At 46.4% G+C, this 12616-nt stretch overlaps 1 protein-coding gene across 2 annotated transcripts; it reads left to right on the top strand.

Moving 5' to 3' along the window:
• The first annotated feature begins 389 nt into the window (after nucleotides 1-389).
• Chrnb1 (cholinergic receptor nicotinic beta 1 subunit) lies at nucleotides 390-11717 on the top strand. 2 transcript variants are annotated; one of them, XM_090349678.1, is made up of 11 exons: nucleotides 390-502; nucleotides 583-722; nucleotides 1317-1361; nucleotides 1998-2107; nucleotides 2237-2345; nucleotides 2652-2799; nucleotides 3782-3991; nucleotides 8883-9106; nucleotides 10199-10368; nucleotides 10671-10818; nucleotides 11139-11717. In XM_090349678.1, the coding sequence occupies exons 1-11, from the start codon at nucleotides 442-444 to the stop codon at nucleotides 11277-11279; spliced, it is 1506 nt and encodes a 501-aa protein (XP_090205804.1). In that variant the 5' UTR covers nucleotides 390-441; the 3' UTR covers nucleotides 11280-11717. The 2 variants fall into 2 exon arrangements, with proteins under 2 accessions (XP_090205804.1, XP_090205805.1); XM_090349679.1 differs by lacking the exons at nucleotides 390-502; nucleotides 583-722 and adding an exon at nucleotides 1057-1142.
• The last annotated feature ends 899 nt before the right edge of the window (nucleotides 11718-12616 follow it).

Raw genomic sequence — 12616 nt, 5'->3', positions numbered from 1 at the left:
GGAACCCCATTAATGAATTTAGAAGGAGTTTCCTGAGCCACTTTAAACTTGGGCAGGATCCCTGGGTATGTTCCGAGGCTGGGTCACTTCTCAGGCTCTTTTACCTCTGGCTTGTTGCAAAAGACGCCCCTCCTCCCCCCCCCCCCTTATAACTTTCCCGCACAGACTCCACTCATTTCCTGGCTCTGCTCCCAGAGAACCAGGCCTCCACGCTTTCTCAATTAAAGACGATTTATACGACCGAAGTGTTGTCTGTCATGTGCTAGTGGGGGGTGACAGCAGTTGCCAGGGCGGGACTAAGCCTCGAGGGCAGGCGGGGCCGGTGGGCTGGCAGCTGCCCCCCCAGCAACAGGTGCACATTCCTGGGCGCCTCGTCACTTCCCCTGCTCTGACAGCTCCAGCGGTTCTCAGAGCGAAATCGCGGAGCGACGCAGCCGGGTTATGGTCTCCAGAGCGCTGCTGCTGCTGCTTTGTGGGGTGCTGGGGGCGCCGTTCGCCCCAGGTAAATCTAGGTCTCCCCAATGGCAGTGACAACGGTCGCGGCCGGGCACCAGGGCTTCACTTAGCGCTGTCCTCCTGCAGGCGCCCTTGGCTCGGAGGTTGAGGGTCGACTCCGCGAGCAGCTTTTCTCGGGCTATGATAGCTCCGTGCGGCCGGCGCGGGAGGTGGGAGATCGCGTCGGGGTCAGCATTGGTCTCATCCTGGCGCAGCTCATCAGCCTGGTGAGGGCGCCCGCCGAGGGCTGAGGTTGGACGGGCGGACCGGCTGGGGAGGCGTGGCTTTAGGCGAGGCCAGAGGGATGGTCAGCCTGGGCGGGGCGGGACCTGAGGCCAAACTCTGGACAAGCCCTTAGCGGAGATTGGATAGAAATCGGGCCAATGAACAAGCTCGTGGGCGTGGCCGCTTGGCCGGCCCCAAGGAGAGCTGCCCAGCTACAGGACCGGCCTGTGGGCGGATCTTGACGTAGAGGGCGTGGCCCTTGAGGCAGGACCGGATAAAGTTCTGACAGTGGGCGGGGCTATGTGCTGGACAGGTCAATGAACAGCCTTAGGCGGAGACCGAGGTTGGGTGGATTCTAAACTGTGGGCAGGGCCCTGAACAGAGCCAGATGAGAGGCTAGTAGGCTCGTAATAAGGCCGAAAGTAGGTCGTGAGAATATTTCTGAAGGCGAATTTTGGCCTTTTAGGAGATGAGTTTTGGACTTACATTGGTGGGCCTCAGAAAGAGGCAGAGTTCCCTGGGAGAGGCTTATTTATCCAGCCCGCTCATTTCTCTCCACCTCCTTCACCTCTATCCTTTCTATTTTTCCTTTCTAGAACGAGAAAGATGAAGAGATGAGCACAAAGGTGTACTTAGACCTGGTATGGAGATCTCCTGGAGTAGGGAAGGATGTTCCACTCCTTGTACAATTTCTTATAATGTCCCAGTCCAGTTGGAATATATTATATATAATATAGATAGAAGTATAGAGATACACATATAATACACACATATATACATATATTGTGTCAGAAAATACATAACACATTTGTAAATGCAAAAGAAATTTCAGTCAACAATTCCTAAGTGAGACAGATGCAATTTTCATTCTATTAGAAAAACAAACAGGTTTGAAAGTAGTGCTATGCTCAAGTGGTAGAACACTACTAGCCTTGAGCCAAAATGTTCAGGGATATTGCCCAGGCCCTGAGCTCAAGCCTTAGTACACAAAAACAAAGAAACAATAGGTTTGGGGCCACCAGTTTGAATTCCCATTCACCAAAGAACCATCAACTGCAGTTTGGACACAGAAAAGCTAGTACACCTCTTGGTTTAACACTAAAAATAGGAAATCCAGTGAGTGAAAGCAGAGCCACTGCCAGAACCCACAACTCTTCACCACAGTCCATTTCTACTGTGGGTCTCCTCACTTGAGTTTCTTTCCTGGGCTTCCTTTCAGACATTTCAAGTCCTTTTCTGGCCTCTAGCCACGAACAGCCCTTCAACTTCTTCCCTAGGAATGGACCGATTATAGACTGAGCTGGGACCCTGCGGAACACGATGGCATCGACTTGCTTCGAATCACACCTGAATCCGTGTGGCTCCCCGACGTGGTGCTGCTGAACAAGTAGGATCTTTCCAAACCCTGGGAAGGTGGTGCTTCCGAGGGGCGGGGCTTCCGAGGGGAGGGTTTCTAAGAGGCGGGGCCTCCAAGGGATGCGTCCCTATCCTGGATGAGATGATGTCTTCTCTGCAGCAATGACGGGAACTTTGATGTTGCTTTGGATATTAATGTCGTGGTGTCCTCCGATGGCACGGTGCGCTGGCAGCCCCCTGGCATCTATCGAAGCAGCTGCAGCATCCAGGTTTCCAGGCTTCACCTCTTCTCAGACATTCTAATTCTCCAGTGACCCTCTCCTCCTTCACTATCCCCATGACTCTTCCTTCTTGTTTGTCCTGATTTCCTGCTACCCCTTACATGCTTTCCTTGACTTCTAATCTACTGTGATCCTCCTCCATCCCCCCTTAATAACGCTCAGATTCCTCTGCAACCTTCTTACCTGTCATTTCCTTTAGTGATCCCCATTTCCTTAATGCTCACCACTGACAGCAGCCCTAACCCTAACCTGCTTATAGGCACCTTCAGTGACTCTCCCTCTCTCCCATTCCAGGTCACCTACTTCCCCTTTGACTGGCAGAACTGCACCATGGTGTTTAGTTCCTACAGCTATGATAGCTCAGAGGTCAGCCTGCACACGGGCCTCGATCAGGATGGAAAGGAACGGCAGGAAATCTACATTCATGAGGGGACTTTTATTGGTGAGTGACTATGGCTCCCTAATCCACAGACTTTCTGAATTCCAGTCTCCACCATATATTGCCAGTGATATTCAATGTAATCCTGCACTTTACAAATATGGAAATTGACCTGGGCATGGTGGCTCATGTCTGTAATCCTAGCTACTCAGGAAGGTGAGATCTGAGGATCGAGGTTCAAAGCCAGCCTGGACACTAAAGAATGTAAGACTCTTATCTCCAATTAATCATTAGAAAATGGGAAATGAGGCTGTGGCTCAAGGGGTAGGGTAGTAACCTTGAGCTGAAGAGCTCAGGGACAGTGCCCAGGCCCAGAGTTCAAGCCCCACAGCTAACAACAACAACAACAAAAAGTATATATAGCCAGGTGCAGTGGTTCACGCCTGTAACCCTAGCTACTCAGGAGGCTGAGATTTGAGGATCATAGTTCAAAGCCAGCCTGGGCACTAAAGACCATGAGATGCTTATCTCCAAATAATCACTAGAAAAGGGGAAGTGGGGCTGTAGTAGGGTGGTAGCTTAGAGTTGATGAGCCCAGGGACATGCCCAGGCCCAGGGGTAGGACATTGGCCTTCAGCTGAAGAGCTCAGGGACAATGCCCAGGCCCAGAGTTCAAGTCCCATGACCCACAAAAAAAAAAAAAAAAGAAATTGAGACTTCAGGCCAGGAGTTTGGCCTTGTGGTAGAGTGCTTGCCTAGCATGCACAAAGACTCAGGTTCAATTCCTCGGTACCACATACATAGAAAAAAGCCAGAAGTGGTGCTGAGGCTCAAGTGGTAGAGCTCTAGCCTTGAGAAAGTCCAAGGACAGTGCTCAGGCCCTGAGTTCAAGCCCAGGACTGGCAAAAAAAAAAAAAAAAAAAAAGAAATTGAGCCTTCATTCTTAGTCAAGATAGGTTTCCCAACACAATGTTCCATACCAAGCCCTGGCCAGGACAGCTCCCACATCAATGTGCCCTTCTCTTCTCCCCACTTACTCCTCCAGAGAATGGCCAATGGGAGATTATCCACAAGCCCTCTCGCCTAGTCCATCCGCCAGGGGACCCAAGGGGAGGAAGGGAAGGACAGCGTCAGGAAGTTACCTTCTATCTCATCATCCGACGGAAACCTCTCTTCTACCTGGTCAATGTCATTGCTCCATGCATCCTCATCACACTCCTGGCCATCTTCGTCTTCTACCTGCCACCAGATGCAGGTGAGGGGGAAGGGGCCCGTCTGTCCTATTATTAGCTCAGCATCTTTCCCTTCTTCTGTAATCTAGGCTGAGTTTTCCTGCCAACAGGAACCATCAAGGATTGGATCTCAGCAATCCTACTAAGTAGACCCAATTTCGAGTTCTATATTCCCTCACTCCCTGAACAGTCCTAGCCTCTTATTCATGGGACCTCCATCTCCCTGATCAACCAAATTTCAGGCTGAACCAACACTACTGTTTCCTTTTCTGAATCCTAGAAACCTCCCTCTCTCCACTTTTCAGACACATACTCATGCTCTCAATCTCCCTGAGAAATAATAGTTAACATTTCTCTAGAAACATTGTAGTTTCAGGGGATCTTTCCTTAGTCTCATCTGGAAATGGGAACAAATCTTATCTCTTTGCAAAGGATTATTTTAAATTAACAAAAATTATGTCTGGGGGCCGGGAGTTTGGCCTAGTGGTTAAAGTGCTTGCCTAGCATGCGTGAAGACCCAGGTTTGATTCTTCGGTACCACGTACATAGGAAAAAGCCAGAAGTGGTGCTGAGACTCAAGCGGAAGAGCTCTAGCCTTGAGAAAGTCCAAGGACAGTGCTCAGGTGCTGAGCTCAAGCCCAGGACTGGCAAAAAAAAAAAAATATGTCTGAACAAAACTAAAACAACAACAACAACAACAAAAAACTATGCTTGGCTAGGCTCTATTGTAATAGTAACTATACAGCAAGCTGACAACTGAAGATCAAGGTATGAAGCCAGCCTGGGCAGAAAAGTCTCTGAAATTCTAATTTCCAATTAACCAACAAAAAGCTGGAAGTAAAGGTGTAGAAAAAATAGTGGAACACCAGTCTTGGCTAAAAGAGCTAAGGGAGAGCATGGGTTCTTGAGCTCAAGCTCCAGTCCCATCAAAACCAAAACAAACAACCACCACCTATGCTACTCAGTAAGATACATGTCTTTCTTGTTTGTTTAATTGGGTTTTAAAACTGTATCTTTGAGGAAGTACACCTGTGGCTCAACTGGTAGAGCACTAGCCTTGAGCTGAAGAGCTCATGGACAGTGCCCTGGCCCAGAGTTCAAGCCCCATGACCGACAAAAAAATAAAAATAAATAAATATATATACATATACATATGAACACTTACTTTTAAGGTGCTATAATTAACATGTTATATGTATTAACCTAATTCTAATTTTTACAATCACCATTCAAGATAAGTATACAACTGTCATTCTCATTTTACAGAGAAGGACAGAAGCTGAGAATTTAAATCTTGACATCAGGGGCCAGGGGTTTGGCCTAGTGGTAGAGTGCTTGGCTAGCATGCACAAAAACCTGGGTTTGATTCCTCAGTATCACATACATAGAAAACACTGGAAGTGGTGCTGTGGCTCAAGTGGTAGAGTTCTAGTCTTGAGGAAAGCCCAAGGGCAGTGTTCAGACCCTGAGTTCAAGCCCCAGGACATCACACACAGAGAGTTACTAATGCTATTCTGGCTAATGTCAGGGTATTTAATTTAGGCCTTTAATCAAACTAGGCCTTTATTTCAAAGGCCTACTATCCTGTTTGCAGTGTCTCTAGTGTTGCTATAGGAAGAAAAAGGTATCTTGTATATACTGCTTCATGGTATACAATATCCTTGTATACTGTTTCTTTTTTATTTTTATTTTGCCAGTCCCAGGCCTTGAACTCAGGGCCTGGGCATTGTCCTTAGGCTTTCTCAAGGCTAGAGCTCTATTACTTGAGCCACAGCACTATTTCCAGCTTTTTTTCTATGTACGTGGTACCAGGGAATCCAACCTGTGTCTTCATGCATGCAAGGTAAGCACTCTATCACTCGGCCAAACTCTCTGCCCCTAATGTTTTATTTTTTGATCCTCTATAGGACATTATTGCTAACTAATCTCTGAAAAAGCTACAGAATGGGGCTGGGAGTTTGGCCTAGTGGTTAAAGTGCTTGCCTAGCATGCATGAAGACCCGGGTTCGATTCCTCGGTACCACATACATAGAAAAAAAAAAAAGCTACAGAAGTTGGTCCATCCACTCATGCAATATTTGTTGAGAATCTGTAATTTACTGGGCATTCATGAATGCATGAATGGTGAATTAAAAAAAAAAAAAGATATCCAGGTACAGTGGCTCACACCTGTAATCCTAGCTACTCAGGAGACTGAGATCTGAGGAACAAGGTTCAAAGCCAGCCAGACACAAAAGGACTAAAGACTCTTATCTCCAATTAACCTCTAGAAAATGAGAAGTGGGGTTTGGCTCAAGGGTAGGGCAGTAGCCTTGAGCTGAAGAACTCAGGGACAGTGCCCAGGCTGAGTTCAAGCCCTAAGACACCCCCCCACACACACACAAAGTCTCTATCATATCAAGTACCAAAGATTTACAACTGTAATCATAGCCACTAAAGAGGCTGAGATCTGAGGACTGTGGTTTGAAGTTAGCCCAGGCAAGAAAGTCCATGAAACTATTATCTCCAATTAACCAGCAAAAAGCTAAAACGGGGAGCCAGGAAGTGGTACAGTGCTTGCCTAGATGCACTCTACACAGAAAAAGCCAGAAGTGGTGCTGTGGCTCAAGTGGTAGAGAGCTAGCCTTGAGAAAGCCCAGTTCCCAGGCCCTGAGTTCAAGGCCGAGGACTGCCAAAAAAAAAAAAAAAAGAAAGAAAAAAGGAAAAGCTAAAATTGGAACTGTGACTCAACTGGTACATTACCAGCCTTGAGTGAAAAAGCTCAGTGACAGTGAGTGCACAGGTCCTGAATTCAAGCCCAAGGACAGAGAGACAGACACCGACAGACAGACAGAGTTCATCTCAACCAATGGCTGCATGCATTGGCATGTACCTTTTACACCTAACAACATAGAGAACCACAACAAAGATCAAAGGTTAGGCCAATTCTGGCATAAAATGAGACCTTTCCTTGAAAGTAATCAAGGCAAAAATAAAAATAAAAAAAGAGGACTAGAGCTGGGCACTAGTGGATCACACCTAGCTACCCGGGAGGTTGAGATCTGTGAATGGCAGGCCAAAGCCAGCTTAGGCAGGAAAGTTCATGTGACTCTTCTCTCCAATTAACCACCTGAAAACGAAAACTGAAAGTGGAGCTGTGGCTCAAGCGGTAGGGCAGTAGCCTTAATCGGAAGAGTTCAGGTACAGCACTGGGGCCCAGAGTTCAAATCCCACAAATGACCCCCCCAAAAAAGTGTTCCTTATTGTGTGTATTAAGTTTATTATGTGGTAGTATACTAGAATAGAACAAGTGTTAGAAGTGAGAAAAGGTGTTGGGAAAATGACTATAAGGATAGAGATCATAGTTTTAAAACAGAATATTATGCTGGACGTATAGCTCAGTGGCAAGATACTTGCCTAGCATGCAAGAGTAACTGTGTTCAGTTCCTAGTACTGCAAAAATGAATCAGCACAACCAATTACAAACAAGATACCACCAAATGCCTAATTGAAAAGGGATTATTTAAACTAGGGGCAGTGACTCATGCCTGTAATTCTAGTTACTCAGGAGGCTGAGATATGAGGATTGAGGTTAAAAGCCAGCCCAGGCACTAAAAAATGTGATTCTTTTTTTTTCATGCTTTTTATTGTAATTAATAGAAGGGTTACATTATATTCGCCAGATGGTGCATTACTTCACATACATTGATACCCTTTCTCATGTCTTGGTCCCCATTTCCCTCCCCCCTCCCCCCAAAAATGTGAGATTCTTATCTCCAATTAATCACTAGAAAATGGGAAGTGGGGCTGTGGCTCAGGGGTAGGGCAGCAGCCTTGAACTGAAGAGGTCTAAGAAAAGAAAAAAGAAAAAAAGGGTTATTTGACTTGCAGGAAGAAAGAAAGACTCTGGCATGTGTCTGGGGAAAGAATGTGCCAAGCAGAAGAAACAGTTAAGTACAAAGTTTCTTCAACGGGAAGGTGTCTTATATACTCAAGAAATGGAAGAGGTCAATGTAACTGAATAAATGAATGAAATAAATAAGATGAAGACAGGATGAAGGCAGAAAACCAACAGGCAAGCCTTGTAGAACATAGTATTTTTTTCTATTTTCTTCTTTTTTTAAATTTTTATTTCTTATCAGTCCTGGGTCTTGAACTCAGGGTCTGATCACTGTCTCTGAGCATTTGCTCAAGGCTAGCATTCTACCACTTGAGCCACAGTACCAATTCTGTCCTTTTCTGCACATGTGGTACTAAGGAATCAAACCCAGGGCTTCATGCATGCATCCTAGGCAAGCACTCTATGACTAAGCCACATTTTCAGCCCCCCCCCTTTTTTTCTATTTTCCTTCCTTCCCTTCCCAGCACCTGTCTCCCTCTCCCTCCGCTCCCCCCCCCTTCACAATGTAGCTCATCCTCTAACTTATACTCTTGCATCGGTCCCTTGAGTGCTGTAACTACATACTATAACACCCAGATTAGACTTGGATTTTGTGCTGAAGATGAGGTATCACGAGACAGTTTAGGGGAAACGAATGCTATAATCTGCTTTATATTTCAACAACATGCTATAGTGACTTGGGCCAGAGTGGTATTTGTGATCAGTTTCAGAATATATTCTGAAAGGTAGTGGGAGAGAGACCACCACAGGAAAAGTAGGAATTGTCATTTATAAGGTAGAGGAAACCATAGAGGCGAGAGAATTGGGTTTTAGTTGCCCACAGGCTATCCAAGTGATGAGTTTGAATAGACATCCGGACAGGAGTCAGGAGTTCATAGTAGTGCAGGCTAGAGAAGAAAATGTAGGAGTGATTTGCATACAGATGGCCTTTCTAAAAGCTTATCTTTTGAGGAGGCTGAGAACAGGGCCGTTAACTATTCTATAGTGATTTCCTACCGACAAAGCCTAATCCTTCTGCCTTTCTCCCCTCCTAGGAGAAAAGATGGGACTCTCCATCTTTGCCCTGCTAACCCTTACTGTGTTCCTGCTGCTGCTGGCAGACAAAGTACCTGAGACGTCCCTGTCGGTCCCCATTATTATCAAGTATCTCATGTTCACCATGATCCTCGTCACCTTCTCAGTCATCCTTAGCGTAGTAGTCCTCAACCTGCACCACCGCTCACCCCACACTCACCAAATGCCCCTTTGGGTTCGTCAGGTATGAGATTTCCTGGACCTGTGTTACTTCCTGTTTGTCCAGATATCACTCCTCCCTCCTACCAACTCTACTTCTTTTCTTTTCTTGTTTTCTTTTTTGCCAGTCCCTGTGCTTGAATTCAGGGCCTGAGCACTGTCCTTGGGTTTTTGCCAGTCCCTGTGCTTGAATTCAGGGCCTGAGCACTGTCCTTGGGTTTTTCTAAAGTCTGGAGCTCTACCACTTGAGCAAACAGCACCATTTCCAGCTTTTTTTCTATGTATGTAGTACGGAGGAATGGAACCTGGGTCTTCCTGCACGCTGGGCAAGCACTCTACCACTAGGCCAAACTCCAGGCCCCTCCCTTTCTTAATAGTCCCTTTCTATCATTATCATTTCTTAGATCCTATAGTCTCTTATACTGCTCATCTTGGGTCCCTGAGAAACATTCTGAAGGGCATGTACTGTCAAGATCTCAGAATTTCTCTTCCCAGGATATTTCCTAACCAATTAAAGAGCCTCTAAGTAGTCTGAGCTTGGTTTACACTTATAAGCCTAGGCTGGTAGGAAGAGGAGGCAGAGGCTCATGTATTTGAGGTTAGCTATCAAGATCTGATATTAAAATCAAAATACAAAATAAAAAGGGCTTGTGAGCCAGGAGCCTGTAATCCTAGCTACTCATAAGGCTGAGATCCGAAGATTGTTGGTTCAAAGCCGGCCCTGGCAAGAAAGTCCCGCAAGACTATTGTCTCCAGTGAAGTTACCAAAAAGTGGAAAGTGGAGCTGTGGCTCAAGTAGTAAATCCTAGCCTTGAGCAAGAAAGCTCAAGGACAGTGCACAGTTCTAGTCAAGTCCCAAGGCAGGCACAAAACAAACAAAAATAAATTTCTGGTATGGCTGAAGTGGTAGACTTCTGGTCAAGTACAGTCCAGGCTGGGTTCAATCTCCAGGACCAAAGGGCGGCTGTGGGGACGTGGATAAGCTCTGAAGCTCATTGCCTGGTCTGTTGAACACTGGCTACCATGTGCAGAGAGATGCACGGGAATAGATGCATGGAATAGGGTAGATGGCTCTGAAGACGTGAGAGTCCCCTAATACAAACTCGTTTACTTACAGATCTTCATTCACAAGCTCCCTGGGTACCTAGGACTGAAGAGGCCCAAACCTGAAAGAGACCAGTTTCCGGAACCCCAACAGTCTTCTCCAGGAAGTGGCTGGGGTCGGGGAACAGATGAATATTTCATCCGGAAGCCGCCGGCTGATTTTCTCTTCCCCAAACCCAACAGGTAGCAGCTCAGCCACTTAAGTGAGGGAGAACTACAATTCCCATCAGGCTGTGGCCCGTGCTCTAGCATCATGGGAGTTGTAGTTTCCCTTCTGCCAGTCCCTCTGGGAGAAGATAGCATTTTTATAAAGCTTAGAGGATTCGGGAGAAGTTATCTCCTGGAAAGGAGATCCTGAAAGGCCTTGAAAGGTTTTGAGAAATGACAGGTCACAGGAGAAAGCTGAAATAGGGTGTAGGTCACTGGCTCCGGTTGTTCTTTTCTTCCCCTGTTGCGAGCTCAAATAGTCTCACTTCTTGTACAAGGTTCCAGCCTGAACTGTCCGCCCCGGATCTACGGCGACTTATCGATGGTCCCAGCCGGGCTGTGGGCCTACCTCAGGAACTACGAGAGGTTATTTCCTCCATCAGTTACATAGCCCGGCAGTTGCAGGAACAGGAGGACTACGATGCTGTAAGACACCGCCCCCCCCCCCCCCCTAGCCGGGAGCAGGGCAGGGATCCCCAGGCCCTAGCTTCACCCCTCCTCCTATCCAAGCTCCATCCCTATCGCTCGCTTCAGTTTGTGATTGGAAATATGCTGCGTTTGGTCCGCCCCCTGCCTCCCGATTGGTTCTCTCCTCTCACATCACAGTTGGTTTGGTCTCACTTTCCAGTTCTTATCTCAGACCCAACAGGGTTGGGAGATGCAGGCAGGGAGCCGGGGAGGTAGGCTGGGGGGCGGGGGAAGGGAAGATCTGAGCCTGGGCCTTACGTGGTTTCCTCTATCCTCAGCTGAAGGAGGACTGGCAGTTTGTGGCCATGGTAGTGGATCGCCTTTTCCTGTGGACATTCATCATCTTCACAAGCGTTGGAACCCTGGTCATTTTTCTGGATGCCACGTATCATTTACCCCCTGAGAACCCCTTTCCTTGAAGTTTGAAAGGTCAATTGAACTGAGAGCTGCCTATCGGGTATTCTTAAAGCTCTATACTTCTGCTTTCTACACTTTCAATAGGAATTAGGTCTCTGATTTCCTTTCTGGGCGTTGAAGTGAGATGGAGGGCTTACTAAGCTCCATGCTTTAGACCTACCTGAAATACTTATCAGCTTACTTACTCTCTTAGTTTTTGAAGTGCCATTTGAATGTCAAAACTTGATTAGGATAGCAGAAAAAGTTGTTCTATGTAATGTGCTCAGCACTTCAACAAACATAAATCATACTGCTTAACATTTGTTGAAAAAAATCTGAAAAGAGATGCACTTAATAGTGCCTACATTTGCATGGTGGGACTAATTTTCTGGTTTTACTTTTCTGTTATCTTGTGTAATGAATACTACCTTTATGATTTAAAAAAGCTGTTTTTAAAAGGCTGTATTTGTTTTTTGTTTATTTTTGTTTTTGCTGGCCCTGGGGCTTGAACTTAGGGCTTGGGCACTGCCCTTGGGCTTTCTTAAGACTATCGCTCAACAACTTGAGCTACAGCACCACTTTAGGCTTTTTCTGTCTATGTGGTACTGAGGAATCAAACCCAGAGCTTCATGCATGCTAGGCAAGCACTCTATCACCAGGCCATGCTCCTGGCCCAAATGGCTATATTAGTGACGAAAGAAAAACATATTTTAAGCCAGGCGCTGTGGCTCATGCCTGTAATCCTAGCCACTCAAGGGGCTGAGATCTGAGGGTTAAGGTTCAAAGCCAGCCCAGGAACAAAAGGACCTGAGACTCTTATCTCCAATTAACTTCTAGAAAAGGGGAAGTGAGGCTTGGCTCAAGGGTAGGGCCTTAGCCTAGAGCTGAAAAGCTCTGGGCACCCTGAGCTGTCCCAGCCCCACCATCCACCCCCCCCCCAAAAAAGAAGAAACACATTTTGAATGTACTTAGCTTGTTATTTTGATGTTCTAACCATTGAACTGCTCTATATGTTTCCATACTTGTAAATTGAAGTTAATAGTACATATCCCATTCTAAATATCATGAATGACAAAGCAGTGACCGCTCAAGCAACAGCAAGTGCCAGTGGCTCACCCCTGTAATATTAGCTACTCAGGAGGCTGAGATTTGAGGATCATGGTTCAAAGCCAGCCTGGACAGAAAGGTACATGAGAGTCTTCTATCCAGTCGCCATCAAAAGTGAAACTATTACTCAAGTGGTAGAGTGGACAGTACCAGCATGCACACACACACACACACACACAACACACATACACACACAAGCACATACAGAGTACCTATCAGAATTTGCAAGACAGTTGTTTCTATGTGTTTGGCC

This window comes from Megascapheus bottae, chromosome 17 (genome assembly GCF_031878675.1).
Source record: "Megascapheus bottae isolate mThoBot1 chromosome 17, mThoBot2.hap1, whole genome shotgun sequence".
In the NCBI taxonomy this organism is placed as follows: domain Eukaryota; kingdom Metazoa; phylum Chordata; class Mammalia; order Rodentia; family Geomyidae; genus Megascapheus; species Megascapheus bottae.
This window is presented reverse-complemented; position numbering and strand designations above follow the sequence as displayed.